This window comes from Hakea prostrata, chromosome 6 (assembly GCF_041222555.1).
Source record: "Hakea prostrata isolate BN-2017 chromosome 6, UWA_Hpros_2, whole genome shotgun sequence".
NCBI lineage: Eukaryota > Viridiplantae > Streptophyta > Magnoliopsida > Proteales > Proteaceae > Hakea > Hakea prostrata.
This window is the reverse complement of record NC_142605.1, coordinates 36,504,026-36,520,937: the sequence shown is the minus strand read 5'-3', so window position 1 is coordinate 36,520,937 and position 16,912 is coordinate 36,504,026. Positions and strand designations below refer to the sequence as shown.

Genomic DNA, 16,912 nt, shown 5'->3' with positions numbered 1-16,912 from the left:
TCGAAATTTTGATCTTGACCGCTCGTTTCGCACAAGTATTCAAAGCAACTTTTGCAGAACGAACAGTCAAGATCGAAATCTCATTCATAGTTTCGATCTTGACCGGACGCAGCACAATATTGCACATTTAATACACAACACCTAAGCAATTTCATCTTTTTTGAAAACCTTAATTTATAGGTCAAAGTACAAAGCATACAAGGAATCTTATCATCAATGATGCTACGAACAATGATGCATCAAATATTCAGGGAGAAAGGAAAGAAACATCGTATTGCGCATTTAATGCACAACATCCAGGCAGTTTTATTTTTTTTGAAAACCTTAATTTGTAGGTCACACAGTACAAAGCATATAAGGAACCTTATCATCACGAACAATAATGCATCAGATATTCAGGGAGAAAGGAAAGAAACATCTCACAAAAAGAAGATAATCCTTAATAGCATGAAAGGAATGTCTCCCACACAAAACTTATAACTCTATCTGAAAAGAGACACAGTAAAAACTCTGAATCATCATCTTTTTCAGTATACTTTGTGTATGAACTAAAGTCATACAGAAAGCAGATTGAAATAAGAAACCACCAGTCAGGAATGCAAAGGAAAGTAGAATCTATGTTTGGATCTACAATGACATCCTCGAGTATAGACTTCAAAAGCTCTTCCAGAAAGCAACAGAAGAACTGGTTCAAGGGCTAAAGAAGATCCAACCCATGAAAGAGCCACCTAGAAGATTTGCAGTTTCATTGACAGCTTCTTTGTCAGCAACAACAAGAAAACAAGTGATTAAAATTTATAAGTCACTATCAGCAGCAGACACGTACACACAGAGAATTTACATGGGAGAGGGTTAAATCTTAGAACAAACAAGAGTACAAAAGAGAAAAGGAAAGATGGATGAGAATGATGAGGGAATATATTTAAGGAAAGAGTGTATGGTGGAGACATTACATCTATGACTTAATAACCCAACCAACCATGCTTAAAAGGAAACACTCAATTTATTTCTCACATTAACATTTGAATAGTAAAGTGGTAGGCCCAATTCAAATTCCATTGCTCCTCCCTAAAGCTAAGCATAATCATTTCTTCTTTTCAAGTTTCAAGCCCTTCTTAAGAGAAGAAGAGTACCTCTAAGCCTTTCAAAATGATTTATTTATTACTTCGATTGTTGGCTTGCGATGCACCCAAGCTAAAGGCACCCTTCATCTTCACATCAATATGGTGACTGATTTGTATTAATCAACAGACACCTTCATTTTCATCCCCTCTTTCTCTAAATTGTGTATATTCATATATCTAGCTACGTATGTAAAACGTTGCAATAACACCATTTGCAGAAACATCAATAAGAAATACCCAAATTCTATATCCCACGACTAACTTTTCCTTTTCATTTTTCTTACGGTTATCTTATGTCATCACCCATCAAAATCGTATTCCTTTGCCTTTATGTGTATCCATACAAATATTACCAGAGAAGAGTATGGTTCACCCTTCGATCAGTTTTCATCTTTTCTTGATGGGTCTCACATCATAGATCCTGTGGGTCAGTAAGAAATCTGTTTTATCCCCCATTTTTCTTCTCTGGGTTTGTCTTCTTAATTAAGCAATAGAATATTAAATATAAACATGCCTGCATATGATCTCTGTGTTGGAGAACTGGCAGAATACAAGAAATACCCAAAACCACCACTTTGTGGTGATGGGTTTGAAGAAGAAAGTGATGGGGAAAGAGAGGGACATGAATGTCTATGTGTTGACCATAAGATTCCCCTAAAATTACGCCTACAAGTATGCGTGTAAAATGTGAGCCTTCATAGGGTTAAGCTTGAAGAAGAAGGGTTTGTAGCAGAAGCTTCAGTTTAGTATTGGCTCTCCGACATGGTTGGGTACGTGGAGTTGGTTACGTAATACATGGTGTACATAAAGAGACTACTGCTGAAGTCTATTAGACAAGTTGATGCCAAGTCGTTTCAGTGTTAGATGTATATGAGGGCCCATTGAAAATGTAGTTGTCTGACCTCCTGATAGTAGTACTTATTCTTAAAAGAGGAAGGGAAGGACTTAGTGTCTTCCTCTCACCTTCTTCAGTGCTGCAGAGGTTCAATGCCATACAAACTATTACTGACAGGAAGCAAGAAGAAGCCAAGAGAAGCCATGGGTCATCATTCTTGTTGCAATCAACAGAAGGTTAAGAGAGGTCTCTGGTCTCCTGAGGAAGATGAAAAGCTGGTTCGATATATTACCACTCATGGCTATGGTTGTTGGAGTGAAGTCCCTGAAAAAGCAGGTTCTTTTCATATATTTCTCTCTTCTGTGGGTGTTTTCTGTGTGTTCGTGTGATCCAATAATAGAGTTGTTTTTATGGTTTAGGACTTCAAAGATGTGGTAAAAGCTGTCGCTTGAGATGGATTAACTATTTGAGGCCAGATATCAGGCGAGGAAGGTTCACCCCAGAAGAGGAGAAGCTGATTATAAGCCTGCATGCTGTAGTAGGGAACAGGTTTGAGTGCACCTTTTGAGTTTGATCTTGTACTGCAAGTAGTGGAACTTGATTGTCCATCAATATATATATTTTTTTCGGTATGGATTGTCCATTAATATTTGAATCTTATAATGCATAACAAAAGGCTTATATATTCTGCTAAAGATGATTTCTCATCTGGGTTTTAGCTTATATATCAGGTAGTTGGTACTTCAATTTCATTTTAATGGCGTTTTCAAGGTCTGAAGTTGTAATCTGCAAGTGGGTTTTGTAGGTGGGCTCACATTGCTAGTCACTTACCTGGTAGAACTGACAATGAAATAAAGAACTACTGGAACTCATGGATTAAGAAGAAAATAAGGAAGCCATCATCAACTCCAGAGCTGACAAAGCTGGGCTATGGATCAACTCAAATGAATTTAGTGAATCAAGAATTTATGCCAAAGACACCTGTTCAAGAAACCCTATTTTCTTCCCAATGCCCACTTCTTATGTTTGACACTAATTTGGTGGATGGGTTTACTGGTATGAGTAGTAGCAATAATAGTAATACAGCAAGACAGGAGCTTTTCCATGAAGCAGCATCAGTGGATGTAAACCAACATGAAACCCAAGCACTTGCACCTCTTCCTTCTTATCTTCCTCAACATCAACTTCACCCTCTTTCAACATTTTCAGCTCCAAGCATACACTCAAGTTATTTGCCAGCTTTTGAAAACCTAGAAGCCATGGTTCCTCTTGAGGTTCAAGCTTGTGGTATAGAAGAAGTTGGGGAGATGGACTTAGATTGTTTACAGAAGCAAGATTTGAATGAATGGCTTGAATCTCACTCATGCCCATCAAGCATTCTAATTTGGGATCAACCCATTGAGTCACAGATGTGTGGGGAAGGAAATATTGCACCCTCTTCTTCAAATTCTTCAGCTACACTATCTTCTAATTACCCCTCTTCATTTTAAGGTAATGAGGTATGTTATTTATTTCTCTTTCTTCTCAGGGTTGGTTTGCTGTTTTTGTGTGGTTGGAAGGAACAAAATGTGAAGAATGTAACGAGACCAAGCAGGAAATGTTTGATTGGTTTTGGAAACACAAGGGGTGAGCTAATTAATAAATGGGTCAACTAAGCCCAGGCAGAGATTTCAGATTGGTTTGACAATACTAATATAACCTTTGCCTTCTTCTTTGTGTTATCATGGTTTTATACAGACTTTAGTAATTGTCATTCCATTTCTAAATAGGTGGTCCCTTTTTCTTTATTTATAGCTTCTCCACCATTAGGAAGTGATACCTCTTTCTTTCATCCATGCTTAATCTAGGCTCTACAGTGTAGAAAAACGTGATCCTAAAAATAGTGCAGAAAAATCGAAATAATAACACAAATTTCGTGTTGTTTTACCTTCGAGAGTGGAAGATAACATTACCCAACTGTTATATGAATGAAAAAGAACCATCTTATCCTGTGGGTGGTTTGTCATGGTTTCCCAGTTTGGAAGCAAGAGTCATGAAATCCATTGGAACGCAATCCTGACTCCTGAGGAATGCACCAAAGTGTTTTGTTGTTGTGTTGCTCCAAATTAAGTTTTTTGGATTGATAGTCGAACCCAATGCTTCTGAACCAAGAATCAGTTTTTCTTGGCTAAGAAAAAAGAAAAACAAAAATAAAATTCAGTTGTTGGTTGCACTCCTCGTGGTGGCTTGAAACAAAATTTTGTTCGCATCATATAAATTGCATTATTGAATCCTTCCACCAAACACGGATTATCCACTTAAAAGAAATGAGGGATGTTGATTTGGTTTTATGTATCTTCTGGAGAATATGATAGAGATCGAGGAATTTATCTTCACAAAACCTATCACTTATGATATCGATCTGCCAACCATAATTTTTTCATACAAATCATAGTATTTGAAATGATATCTCTGTCACACCCCACCCGTCGGTATTGATCCCGCCCGACAACTTGTAGGTGCGATCCACAGTTTACTCATCAATGATAATAAATACACATGATAATAAATCAAGAGCAAGAATAATTCAATAATTAAATAAAAAGAGAAAAATATATGTCAAACTTCCAAAAAGAATAAATCAAAGAGAAGAACAAAGTAATCATGTCCAAAAATGGGATTTCAGTGGAGGCAAATATAATCAAAGTTTAATTGTTTTTATGTTCTCTTTCATAGGCGGCGGTCTTCTCTTCTAACTTCTCCATGAACTTTGGGTATTCGGACCTGCAATACGAATTCCAAGTTAGAATTATGGGTTTGTTACAATCTCTACCAAAGGGAGAAAAACAAAAAATGATATTTGTGAAATAAATGTGTTTCCATGCACTCTTGATGGCAACCGAGGTGTCCGTGTTAGCTTAAGTACAGTTTGGATCATCTATTTGTTAGAGTAAAGGTTTGTGGTCTCCTCACACCTCACCACTAGATATTAAGAGGAAGACCCACCTATGAGTTTTGACAAAATGAATTAGAAATGGGACTTTTAGTGGGTCTCCCATATGCCCCCTTTCTAATGTGTGATGGAGAGATGTGAGAGAGCACAGACCTCTACCCTGACAAGTTAGAGGATCGATCCAGAGTCCTTATGTACAACATTTTGAGTAATTTTCATAGAAGGTAGCTTACATACATACGGAAGAAATCTCAACCTCAAGAAGATTTGAATGATTGGAATCTTATTTATGAGGTATTGTATTTACCAACTAAGGCAACCTCTCGGAGAACCTTTCTTCCAAAATTGAAAATCAAATTTGGATTGCTCATTTCAATGAACTCTATTACAAATTCCAAAATCCATTCCCAAGCATGGTTTATTAGAGAATTGGATTGGTAGATTGATTTGGATTGAAATTGAACGACATCAAACCCTAAAGGGTGGCTCAGTTGGCAAAAGACCTACACTTCCTCGTAGAAGGTCAGAGTTCAAGTCCCCTTAAGGCTAGGGACTAAGTCTTGTAGTACATTTAAGTTATGGGCTGAAGCTAAATTACATGGATTCTAATGAGTTGGGATCTTCTACTGGCAAAGTAAAGGTCTCTCTGTGCTTCCTTCACACTTCTCCACCATATATTATATGAGAGTTTGTTTCTTAATTCTAACAAGATAAATCAGAAGTATAATTCTCAATGAGTCCCCCTCCTAATATGTAGTAAAAAAGTATGAGAGGAACACAGACCTATACCTCAAGATTTATAGAGAATCCAAACTCAATTCTGATTCATGAATCTGATTTATTCTGATTCATATCAGCATCTGATCCTCTCAAACCAATTCTATTCCAAGTCCAAGATTTAACCCGAAAAGGCCTCCGTCTTAACTTGTTTTATCGGATATTTATGGCCCACCCATCGTGTCTTACACGGTTACACCATGAGGCGGTGGGCTATCGAGAAAACTATCCGTTGGGTTTTTTCTTGGCTCTTTATCTTCTCGGATCGGGTACTCGGGTCCACCCAAAACATTTTTACACACGTGGGTACCTGAGCCGGACTTCAGACATAGAAACCCAAATTCTTTCTTCCAGCGAACGAAAACCAAATCAAACCAAACCAAAACCAGATGCAGCTTTTTCCATTTTCTTCCCCTTTCAATCGATTCGTCGTTGATGTTTTTTCTAGTCGCCATTGATGATTTGGCGATAGCTTAGTAGCTGTTGTTCATTTGTTTATTCTTCGCCTCTTCGGTTCATTAAGAGCCAATAACAAATATTTAAATACTCCCTAAGATTCAGACAAGGAGAAGAAGATGCATTCAGGTCCGAACTCATCAAAGTAGGACAGTGTAAAACAATCGTGTTCTTCGTAATTTGTTCTTCTGTGTCCCCTAATTAATTCTTCCTCTGAGTTACAGTTAGAAGATTGATGACGACCATGACATATTCTTCAAGCTTGAAGCATGGACTTTCTCTGTGGTGTCCTGAATCTCATATGCTCAATCGAATTCCTCGATCAACTTCCATCTCCTTCCGTAACTTCCGGAGGAGCTACGTGGTTGCGTCTTCCTCTTTTGCCAACCAGAATCGAGAGTGAGCTTATAAACACTGCGATCGATTGCATACGAGTACACTCATGAGCTTTGTGGTTGTTTTGCATAATTACTTAACTCAGTTTTGCAGGTTTGTAGTTGTTGGCGGTGGTAATGCCGCTGGATATGCTGCTCGATCTTTTGTCGAACAGGGGATGGCCAACGGAAGGCTCTGTATTGTCTGTAAAGAGGTTATTTGTCTCACAATTACTCTTCTTCCCGAGAGCTTTTATCACTTTGGAGTTTTAAGACTTGTTCTGCCTTGCTGGCTTTTCATACAGGCAGTTCCACCTTATGAGCGCCCTGCTTTGACTAAGGGTTATCTCTTCCCACCAGATAAAAAGCCGGCGCGTCTGCCTGTAAGACTTTTATTCCTCCTGAAACAGCCTTTTATGCGTAATCTAATCAAATTGAGAGAGTTATAAGATTCTTTTTGATCATTGTACATCTTATACCGGAAACTTCCTATTTAGTTGAAGAATTTGGGGCTTGATGTTGAATAATACTTACACAATGAGTTTCTTTTCTCAAATTTGTTTTCCCCCTCAAGCTTACATTCATACATAAGGGAATTTTGAATCCAATTCTCATCAATTTTGAAGAATCAGGTATCAGGTTATGGTTGTTTATGTTGATCTTGTTATTGACTTTTTGCATTTATATTATTTTAGGGTTTCCATACGTGTGTTGGCTCCGGTGGGGAAAGACAGACTACTGATTGGTATAAAGAGAATGGCATAGAGGTATGCCTAATTTTTGGTTTTTGAGAACATATATTGTGTGAAGACATCCACTCTAGAATTGGCGAGTTATACTTTTCAGCACCAGTCACAATTGATTGATAGTTCATTGGCTATAAATTGGTTACGGCCATTAATTTCGGTTATTTAATAAGTTTTTGACTAATTGTGTAGAAATCAGTTTAGTAAATATATTCCCTGTTGTTCTGTTAGAAAACAGCCGATCAGCACTTTTACTATAAATTTTCTGTGACCAACATACTTTCCCATCTTGAACACTGTAATGTGGGAGAAAAACTGTGTCCTGGTAATGCCTCATTTGAGAAGTTCAGTGCTTTCAATATACATGTGCAGCATCTTCCGACAATTGCTACAGACTGTATGCTAAATGTAGATGCCATTGACTATAAAAGAAAAGGAATAACTTGATGCATCCTAATATTTGAAGTTTTCACATTCCTCTTTTTTTTTTTTTTTTTTTTTGGGGGGGGGGGGGGGTAGGGGATTGTGTGGTTTAGGGAGTTGGTAAGGAACTCATGAGTACTGTAGTCTATTTCAGAGTTATTCCCTGTTTTTCATTCTACTTCATTCTTGTCTAACTTTCCCCTCAGATATTCTATGAAATTTTGTTCATAATGATACGCTTGTTCTTTTTAAAGATGTTATATGAGGATCCAGTGACTGCTGTTGATATCGAGAAACAGACACTGACCACATCCTCAGGGAAACTTCTTAAGTATGGATCCCTCATTATTGCTACTGGATGTACAGCTTCGAGGTACCCTTAACTGTTGTGGTTCTGATCTTGTTCAGCAAATATACCTGTGTAATAGGTTGAACAATAATTGGTAAGTTATCTTCCTTGCTTCCAGGTTTCCGGAGAAAATTGGAGGGAATTTATCTGGTGTTCATTATATTCGTGATGTTGCTGATGCTGATGCAGTAATACAATCATTGGTAAATTTCCTTTTGAAGCATATTTTAATTAATCTTTGTTCTCTGATGACCTCAATTCCAAATTTCATGCATATAACGAACAGAACTGTTTTCAGCCATGGAAATGGGGGCACTTTTGTGTCAAATAACTAACAATGTTTGGTATTTGTTGGGGCTTCGTGCTTTCCAGGTCTCATAACCTTTTTATTCTTCCCGTCATATTTGTACTAGTTCAAATGAACAAAATAATTATCTGTGTTTGTTGAACTGGGGTCTTAATAACAACTGACTTCTTACTTCTTAGGTTACAAAAGGAAATTAGATTTTTTTTTTTTGGATGAATAGAAGTTAGAAATTTAATTTGCTAGTCACACCCTTCCTATACCGCTTCTTTCTCCGGTATCTCATGAAAAGTCCTTTGTTGAATTTTGAAGCTCCAATCCTTTCACTGTTCCACTCCCATGGAAGCCCTTGAACTCCACAACTAACCTTTAACTTAAAAGCATCGCTAACATTTCAAAAATCTGTGGCCAAACCCTATGTGTCTGAAGCACTTCAGATGGAAACTCGACCCCAAATAAATTAATGAATAAGTGATCTTTCTTTATTATAGTGGATGCCCCAAAGCCAATCTTAGGAGTTACTTAAGTCTTGTTTCATTAATTATATGGAGTCTCTTTTATTCTTTCTTTAATGGCTTTTTGTAAATGGACTTGTATTGCTTACAGGGGAGAGCCCAGAAGATTGTTGTTGTTGGTGGTGGTTATATTGGTATGGAGGTTGCTGCAGCTGCTGCTGGTTGGAAGCTTGACACAACGGTATGGTTGCATCGCTTTTGGTATATCTCAGATAAGTTTTTAGAAGTGCTGAGACAAAAATTGTCATGAAGTAAATTTTTTAAACCTCTGTACTAAAGTAAACATGTGTGGGGGTGGGCCGTAAAGGCTGCTCCACTGTGACATTTGAGTATGGAAACAGCCTTTTTTTCAAAGCAGGAGTAAGGCTGCGTACTTTATGATCCTTGCCAGACTAGGCAGGGGCAGAAGCCTTGTGCAATGGTTACAACATTTGCTCAAATGTACATCAATGTTTGGAAAATTTGTTGTTTTCTTTATGTATGCCATGGATAATGAATGTCATCTTAAGTGTCAACTTTACAATTTTAGTAGTTCAATCTTACAAGTCATTTCTGCTTCTTTCATTCCACCATTACATATCGACTTTTTCCCTACTGTCTCTTACCTCACATGACTTGTGGTTCTTAATGATCTGTATCTTTGGGTTACCTGAGAAGCTCCTTGAATTTCTTAACACCAGAAAATTTTATCTCCTGAATTGGTGACAGTAGAGACATTTTTAAAATCTTTCACAATCTAGTTTTGTGATGCTACATGATTGACCACGAAATATGTTTTTAAAATGTTACGGGTTTCTTGTTGAATCCCAAATGAATTTCTGAGAACAATGTTTTCTTACCTGTAGCATGACAGCTAAGGGATGGGGGTGTTTTTATGTAGTTCCTAAGGATTTTAGTCCAATGAAACTCACATTACCCTGGAGGTCATCGAAAAGAATGATTTTGCATTCTTCCGGGAGTTCCTAATGTTGTTTTGGTTATGCAATTGATTTACAATTTTAACATATAGTTCTTTTCTTAATAGGTCATATTTCCAGATGATCATTTAATGCCAAGATTGTTTACTCCTTCTCTTGCTCATAGATATGAAGAACTCTACCAACAAAATGGTATCAAATTCTTGAAGGTTGTATTTTTTACATCAGTTTGATTCATTTGGTGAATAACATTGATTGCTATTTTCTTTCTGTTTAGGGAATTCCATATGTTCATTTAATATGTAATAATTCTGGGTTCTGTTCATTTATAAATTAGGGTGCTCTTGTCAAAAACCTAGAAGCTGGTCCTGATGGACGCGTGACTGCTGTCAACCTTGAAAATGGATCTAGCATAGAAGCAGACACGGTATTTGATTTTTCATCTTGTACTGTGCTTTGCCATAGTTTGGATGCTTTGTTACTTCAGAAAAGATGAAATTTTTGCTAATATAAGATGGAGCTAAGCGTTGTGCCTTTTCTGAATGTAGATTATTGTTGGGATTGGAGCAAAGCCAGCTGTCAGCCCCTTTGAAGATGTGGGGTTGAATAACACTGTTGGTGGCATACAGGTCAGTGAAATAGTTCACTGGTCCCGATGTAATCATAATGACATGCATACAGTTATCTATCCTGAATAAAATAAAAAAAGTGCATAGAGTTTGGCTGCTCTGTCTACACCTGTGTAATAAAACAGTTCGAAGCAAAAATGATCAGGCAGTGAGAATGCCTGTCTTAGTTGTGGGTCATCGCTGAATATATGTGATTCAGTTACATAGGGGAAGTAAATTGTCGGGTTTTAACTAGGCTCCTTGATGGTCAATCATTAACTGTTGCATCAGATATGAACTTAAAATATGCTGAACTCTTAAAAGTAATAATTAGATGCACTGATGATGCAATTGCTTACATTAATGATTTGATTTAGTGACCAGGACTTTATTATACCTGTGCACTTATTGTAGCTGAAACTATTGGAATCTAGATCTCTGCTTATGCATTTTCACAGGATTGAGTACAATCAATTTAAGCCTGATACCTGTCCTGCTTGTAATAGATTCAAGTTTTAAATGAGTTTCTTTTCTACCAATTGGTGTTCACTTCTTAGGAAATTATGAATTAATATATTATTTTACATCACTGAAATCTATTGCATTATATTCTCAGGTTGATGGTCAGTTCCGAACAAGTGTACCTGGTGTTTTTGCCATTGGAGACGTCGCAGCATTCCCTTTGAAGGTATTCCTTACTGAATTTCTCCCCTTTTTTTCTTTAATTTTTTAGCCAACTTGAAAGAATGTGTGATATATGCTTGATTTTGAGCAGATGTATGATCGTATTGCGCGAGTTGAACATGTTGGTCATGCTCGTCAGTCAGCACAACATTGTGTGAATACGTTATTAAGTGGAAAAACTTACCAGTATGTAGGATAACTCTCAGTTCAAACTTATCCTTATAATTTGACCAAATGCTGCCTCTTGATCATTCGCATTATATCCAGATATGATTACCTTCCATTCTTCTATTCAAGAGTTTTTGAGTATGAAGGCAGTGCAAGAAAAGTTTGGTGGCAGTTCTATGGGGACAATGGTGAGAAATGTTATTTGTATTTTGGCTTCATTTTGTCAAGTGTGATACTGTGTGTTCACGGTTTATTATCATCCACTGAATCCAATACTTACCATTCTGCCTTGTGGAACAGTTGGCGAGACAATTGAAATTGGTAATTTTGATCCGAAGATCATTACATTCTGGCTAGACTCGGGTAAGCACTGTGACATGATTATCTCCTTTTATATCTGAGACATCTGTAACATGAAAATGCAATTCATTTTGCTCATTGTTATGTAGGTAAATTGAAAGGAGTTCTTCTAGAAAGCGGAAGTCCTGAGGTATTTCTTGTTATTCCCTTTACCAAACTTTTTTTATTGAGAACATCAGAATATTGGAGTCTGCAGCAAAATGGATTAGCACTCGTTGTTGCATTTTGCTAATCAAAATTTAATGTCAATTATGTGCTGTTGCTATTCTTTCAGGAATTTCAACTCCTCCCAAAACTAGCAAGGAGCCAACCACCTATTGACAAAGCCAAGCTTCAAGGTGCATCCTCTGTTGAGGAGGCTCTCCAAATTGCACAAAGCTCCCTGCAGGCATGAAGTTTTTGTCAGTTTAGCATGGCATAGCTGTGGTTAAAATATTACCTCAAAGAGATACTTTCCTAGCTGGTTGTTTGCCCTTTCACTTCCTTGTGTTTCTTTCATTTAGAGTCCGATCTCCTGGAAATTGCATCTCACTGTTGGTTAAATCACCAGCTAGTTAGCCATCTTACTTCAACCCAAGGTCATTAGCAGTCATCCAATGCTTGTCTTCCATCTTAATATTTCCATCCACAATAAAAAGGAAACCATTTCATGGTTCTGTATTAAAGAGAAAGAAAAGTACTTACCGTGAACAATAACGGTGGTGATTGTATTGACAATCTGTAACAAGAACCGAAAGGAAAAAGATTCATAGTCCAGCAGAGTATAATTTTCAGCATAGTTCTTTCTTCATTTGCTTCCTTGCCTGTGCCTGAACCTTAAAAATGGAAGGTTTTTCTTCATCTTCTTCCTCTCAAGTGCTTGATATCCTGAATTTACAATCGGCCACAGAAAACTCAGCACTCAATTCACTGGCGTTTCCACCACTAAGCCAAAGGATTCACCGGAAGACATGCTACATTTGTAGCCTTTATAGGAAACCATAACATGCTGGTTATTAACCAAATCATGCTAAGGAGTAGAAAACGTGTCAGAGATTCTGACAGTATTTAAAGAGTAGACCATGGGAGTGTCAACCACACCCCTGGTTCAAACATAAACACTAAGCAGTTACCTTTGGATTAACTCCCCCTCCCTTGTATTGGTTTCCCAAGCCTCCCACGGGGAAGCTTCCAGTGCACATCCAGCAAAAAAGGGGCTTCAAAACTCCTCTCTGATATCAAGTTCATCAGGGTTGGGAAGTATCTTCCTCTCCCATCAAATTCTGGAAAGCAATTTTAAGTATCACAACAGACGATACTGATGTGAGCCCAATCGCTGAAGCTCAAGATATTCTGCAAAATCCCTGCTTTTAATAGGGTTTCCATAATCCAAGAAACCAAGTGTTTAGCTCCTGCTTGGATTTGGAAACCAAGTATTTAGCTCCTGCTTGGATTTCTTTGACTTGAATGTTCTTTTATTTATTTGGTGCTCTATTTTGTTTTTGGTTAAAACCCAGGATTTTATTAAGATAACAGAGCAGTGAACTTAAGGAAGGTTTTTCAGAGGCCGAGCTGCATTTGCTTGACTCATCATGGATGCTGGACATAGAACAAAACGTCTGCCCTTCAAAAGAAACCCTGTTTAAAAAAATCAATACCTTTCATTGTACTGGTTAATTCTCCATTATGGGCAGCTCATCCTGAAAAATATCCTTCACCCTGCTTGACTGCTTCAATTCCCATTTGCGAGGTATTGCATTAACTCCTGGTTCAGTGAAATTCTAGCCACAAGTAAATATCCCTCATGTCATAGTTGCCATAGGCACATCCCCAGGATGTTTTCTTGCAGGTCTACTCTACTTTCTGCCCTAAAAACAAGCCAACAAAAGAACAAAGCAATTCAAAAATACAACATCTGGTTCCTTATGATTCTTCAATCACTAAAAGATTAAAGACCTGCATGGCAGTGGGGAAAAAGAAGAAGAAGCTGAGACTAAGATTACATTATACATTTTTGGAATATTGATAACTTATCCAGCAGCAGGCGCCAACACCGTGTTAGCTTTTTTTTGGTCAACAACACGGTGTTAGCTCAACATTACAGTTAGCACTTTAGAAATAATAAACTGAATATATAAGGCCCCCAACACCCCCCCCCCCCCAAAAAAAAAAAAAAAAAAAATCTGAATCAAGTACGATGAACCTCTTACATGCACGTAAAAAACAAAGGAGATTTGCCACAGTTATGTCAAAGTAAGGGATTACACAATGCCTGACTTCACAACATTGAATAAAGATCAATGAGTCTGTGGACGACATAAAATACATAGGCAGAAGAACCTTTCCAGGGCAGAAGCTGGAAGAGCCATATGATTAAACATCTTTATCTCCGACCCTTGGATTTTGAATCAAAATGATGAGCCTTCAGCTTCTTCTTGCGGATCATTCCTTTTTGTCCCCCACCCTCTCTAAATGGCATTCCCATGAGGGCAAGTAATCTCTGACCTTCCTTGTCTGTTTTGGCTGTTGTAGTTATGCAAACATCCATTCCCCTTGGCTTACTAACGGCATCAAATCTGATTTCAGGGAACACACTCTGGTCACGAACTCCAATGCTGTAATTCCCATGCCCATCAAAACTGTTGGGACTAAACCCTTGGAAATCCCTTGTCCTAGGAAGTGCCAAGTTTATCAGTCGATCCAAAAAAGAATACATCATCTGCCACGTTCAAGTTCAAACAATTATTGATCAATTCTTCATCTAAAATGATATACAGTCTAAATAGAAAGAAAGGAAATGAATATCATGGAATTGTGTATCATCTGATACCAAGCTTTAAAGTTCAACGAACTCAGGAACCACCATTTGACAAGTACCCTTGCTCTACGTTGTTTGTTTTCACTTTTTTCTTTATTATGGGATAGGAAGATACTCATGTTAGTTTGGGTTTGTATCACAGTTAAGCAGAAGCAATACCTTACTTTTGAGATGCTATATTGGGTTTAGCAGTTATTTTCATTGCTTTTATGCCACTTCTTTTTTAAGCATCACTCCATAATTTTGGTGCCATTGATGTCATTCAATTTACATTTTCAAAGAGGACCATTATCTCATGAGTTAAAGTTCATTCAGGAGAGTTAAGGGCATGCATTGTTAATGAAGTGTTTAATGGAGTTCAAGGCTTACATCCTGTGCTAGTATTCAGAAAATTTTCTTCCTTTTTTTTTTTTTTTTTTTTTTTTTTTGGGGGGGGGGGGGAGATCGTGCGGATCCCTTGAGATATTTTCTACATGGTTGGGTCATCGTAAAAACCTCTTCTTCTTACACTCTTGCTTTTCAGGATCCTCGGCCATAAGTTAATTAAGTTGAGACCATGTTGATATATTGACTTCCTCTATGAGTCTGTTACAAAATGTCATAAAATAACTGTTTTTGTTGTTCCAAAATCCTAGTTAATTTAGTGCCACCCCCAGGCATCCGGAGGAGCCAGTATGTAAATCATATGCCTCAGTGGTTGACTCATAGATATCATGTCCTAAATGGTTCTCAGTTTTGTGATAGCTATCTCAGTAAAAACCTAGCTAAATTGATAATACCAGTGAATGAAAAGTTGATCGACTGAACAAACATAAAAATGACAAACAATTAGCAATGGCACTATGGTGCTACCAATAGTATGAAGGTTCCCTTATTGTTATTCTCTTCAATTCAAGTTCAAACATTTGAAGCACTGGGCATTTATTCTGTCTAACTTGAGGCTTGTCTACTAGTGTTCTGACTTGGACAAGGGGTTAGGGAATCAGGACCTAGGACCTACATTCTTAAGTTCAAGATGCTCACAAAATCAATGCAAGAGCACTAAAACAAGTACATGAACTATAGACAAGCTGAGAATACATCTAACCCTCCCCAGACACTGCTAAAAACTAGAGCCTTGTGCACTGGATATGGCCTCTTTTAAGGATTTGAATGAACCAGATACCCCACTACCCTGACGCTAATCTGGAGGGTCTTCATTGATACTGCATTACTGATTTTTCTGCAATAAATGTTCAGAAATGGGTATCCCTGGTAGGAAGCAGAATGGAGGTTTTGATTTTGTTAGTGCAGGCAAAAGCTAAGGTAGTCTGTATTCCATTTGTTCATGGCCACCCGTTGACCCTTAACAAATTGATAAGGTTAGGATGTTTTCACAGTCCTAGATTATGTTTGATGATATCTAACACACAGATTTACAGAGAATCCGACTAGCACCCAGAGAAAAATAAACTAATCAAACTTACATTTCTTCTGAGTGTGACGGCAATTCCAATCGGTTGACCCTCTCTGAGCTTAAATGTTGCAATTGAGTTCTTTGCTCGTGTCTTCACGGGCCTCTGCCCAGTGATGAGCGTAAAATCCTTCATTGCTGCTTCTAAACCCTTTGCGTTCTGCGCAGCCTCTCCAATACCGCAATTAACCACAACCTTCTCAATCCTCGGAACCTGTCCAGCATCAACGTTTTTAAAATATAAAATAAGATATAAAGAACCCAAATCCTAAAACGAACAAGAGGCAACTCGAAACACAGTTTCTCCAAGACATAGAGACATGCTTTAGGAAGAAATTCTCAACATACAAACTGAAATCGAACACTCTAGTAACCTACAACCATAGCAAGATACACTTACTTCATGGATGTTACGGTAAGAGAACTCTTCCTTAAGCAGAGGAATAATTTTCTCCAGATACTGGGTCTTCAGGCGATTAGCCTTCTCTGCTTCAGCTTTCTCCACTAAAACGGCATTTTCTGCTCTCACCGAAAATTGGAAGCCATTTCCTTGGTTCCCGAACGAAAACCTAGTCGAAGAGGGAGACGATAAGATAGGGAATCTGGCGCAGAATGAAGAAGAAGATGATGAGAGAATCACAGAAGAAGCCATGAGAAGAGGATAGCTCTGTTCCTTTACTCCGTCCCTGAAACAATATTTACACTGTTAGTGAAACCAAATGTCCCTAATATTTTCCAAAACAACGAAAATACCAGAAGACAAATCTATTTATTTTTTTAGGGAAAATTGCAGTGCCACCCCTGAGTTACCCTAATATTAATACCACCCCTGATTTATGCTTTATCACTCAGATCTCCCATTATTAACACGGTTGTTTTTTAAGTTTGTTTTTATCTATCAATTTCCAATATTACTATGTACATCCTAAGTTTAAAAATATTTTTCATTTAAGTTTATTTTTTTTCTTTGAATATATAGTAATTGATTTATTACTGTAGTACATGGTGATTTAGTATTGCTTACGAGTGTTTTTGATACATTTTCATCCTATAGAGAATTAATTGATAAATTAGATAACTTAGGATGTCA

The 16,912-nt window shown here is 37.6% G+C and overlaps 3 protein-coding genes across 3 annotated transcripts; 2 read left to right on the top strand and 1 right to left on the bottom strand.

Annotated features, from left to right (window-relative positions):
* The first annotated feature begins 2,088 nt into the window (after positions 1-2,088).
* On the top strand, positions 2,089-3,659 carry LOC149013758 (uncharacterized). The gene is made up of 3 exons (XM_089159210.1): positions 2,089-2,295; positions 2,379-2,508; positions 2,765-3,659. The coding sequence occupies exons 1-3, from the start codon at positions 2,112-2,114 to the stop codon at positions 3,447-3,449; spliced, it is 999 nt and encodes a 332-aa protein (XP_089015336.1). The 5' UTR covers positions 2,089-2,111; the 3' UTR covers positions 3,450-3,659.
* Positions 3,660-6,025: 2,366 nt separating this feature from the next.
* MDAR6 (monodehydroascorbate reductase 6) lies at positions 6,026-12,249 on the top strand. Its single transcript, XM_089159257.1, has 17 exons — positions 6,026-6,253; positions 6,349-6,523; positions 6,614-6,713; positions 6,804-6,881; positions 7,194-7,265; positions 7,922-8,040; positions 8,135-8,219; positions 8,927-9,016; positions 9,860-9,961; positions 10,090-10,179; positions 10,301-10,381; positions 10,977-11,048; positions 11,136-11,230; positions 11,312-11,400; positions 11,513-11,575; positions 11,662-11,702; positions 11,847-12,249. The coding sequence occupies exons 1-17, from the start codon at positions 6,244-6,246 to the stop codon at positions 11,964-11,966; spliced, it is 1,482 nt and encodes a 493-aa protein (XP_089015383.1). The 5' UTR covers positions 6,026-6,243; the 3' UTR covers positions 11,967-12,249.
* Positions 12,250-13,738: 1,489 nt separating this feature from the next.
* On the bottom strand, positions 13,739-16,537 carry LOC149013756 (Ribosomal L5P family protein). The gene is made up of 3 exons (XM_089160075.1): positions 16,223-16,537; positions 15,836-16,036; positions 13,739-14,270 (listed from the first exon to the last, which is right to left on the bottom strand). Exons 1-3 carry the CDS (start codon positions 16,472-16,474, stop codon positions 13,935-13,937), a joined length of 789 nt encoding a protein of 262 aa, XP_089016201.1. The 5' UTR covers positions 16,475-16,537; the 3' UTR covers positions 13,739-13,934.
* Positions 16,538-16,912: the final 375 nt, after the last annotated feature.

Bases quoted from the DNA above. Each gene is read 5' to 3' on its own strand.
- LOC149013758 (XM_089159210.1), top strand. From the start codon at position 2,112: ATGCCATACAAACTATTACTGACAGGAAGCAAGAAGAAGCCAAGAGAA. The intron at 2,296-2,378 runs GTTCTTTTCATA...TTTATGGTTTAG, and splicing joins TGAAGTCCCTGAAAAAGCAG to GACTTCAAAGATGTGGTAAA. The intron at 2,509-2,764 runs GTTTGAGTGCAC...TGGGTTTTGTAG, and splicing joins CATGCTGTAGTAGGGAACAG to GTGGGCTCACATTGCTAGTC.
- MDAR6 (XM_089159257.1), top strand. The intron at 11,049-11,135 runs GTATTCCTTACT...GATTTTGAGCAG, and splicing joins TCGCAGCATTCCCTTTGAAG to ATGTATGATCGTATTGCGCG. The intron at 11,231-11,311 runs GTATGTAGGATA...CATTATATCCAG, and splicing joins TTAAGTGGAAAAACTTACCA to ATATGATTACCTTCCATTCT.
- LOC149013756 (XM_089160075.1), bottom strand. From the start codon at position 16,474: ATGGCTTCTTCTGTGATTCTCTCATCATCTTCTTCTTCATTCTGCGCC. The intron at 16,037-16,222 runs GTAAGTGTATCT...GATGCTGGACAG, and splicing joins CTTACCGTAACATCCATGAA to GTTCCGAGGATTGAGAAGGT. The intron at 14,271-15,835 runs GTAAGTTTGATT...TGAACGTGGCAG, and splicing joins CCGTCACACTCAGAAGAAAT to ATGATGTATTCTTTTTTGGA.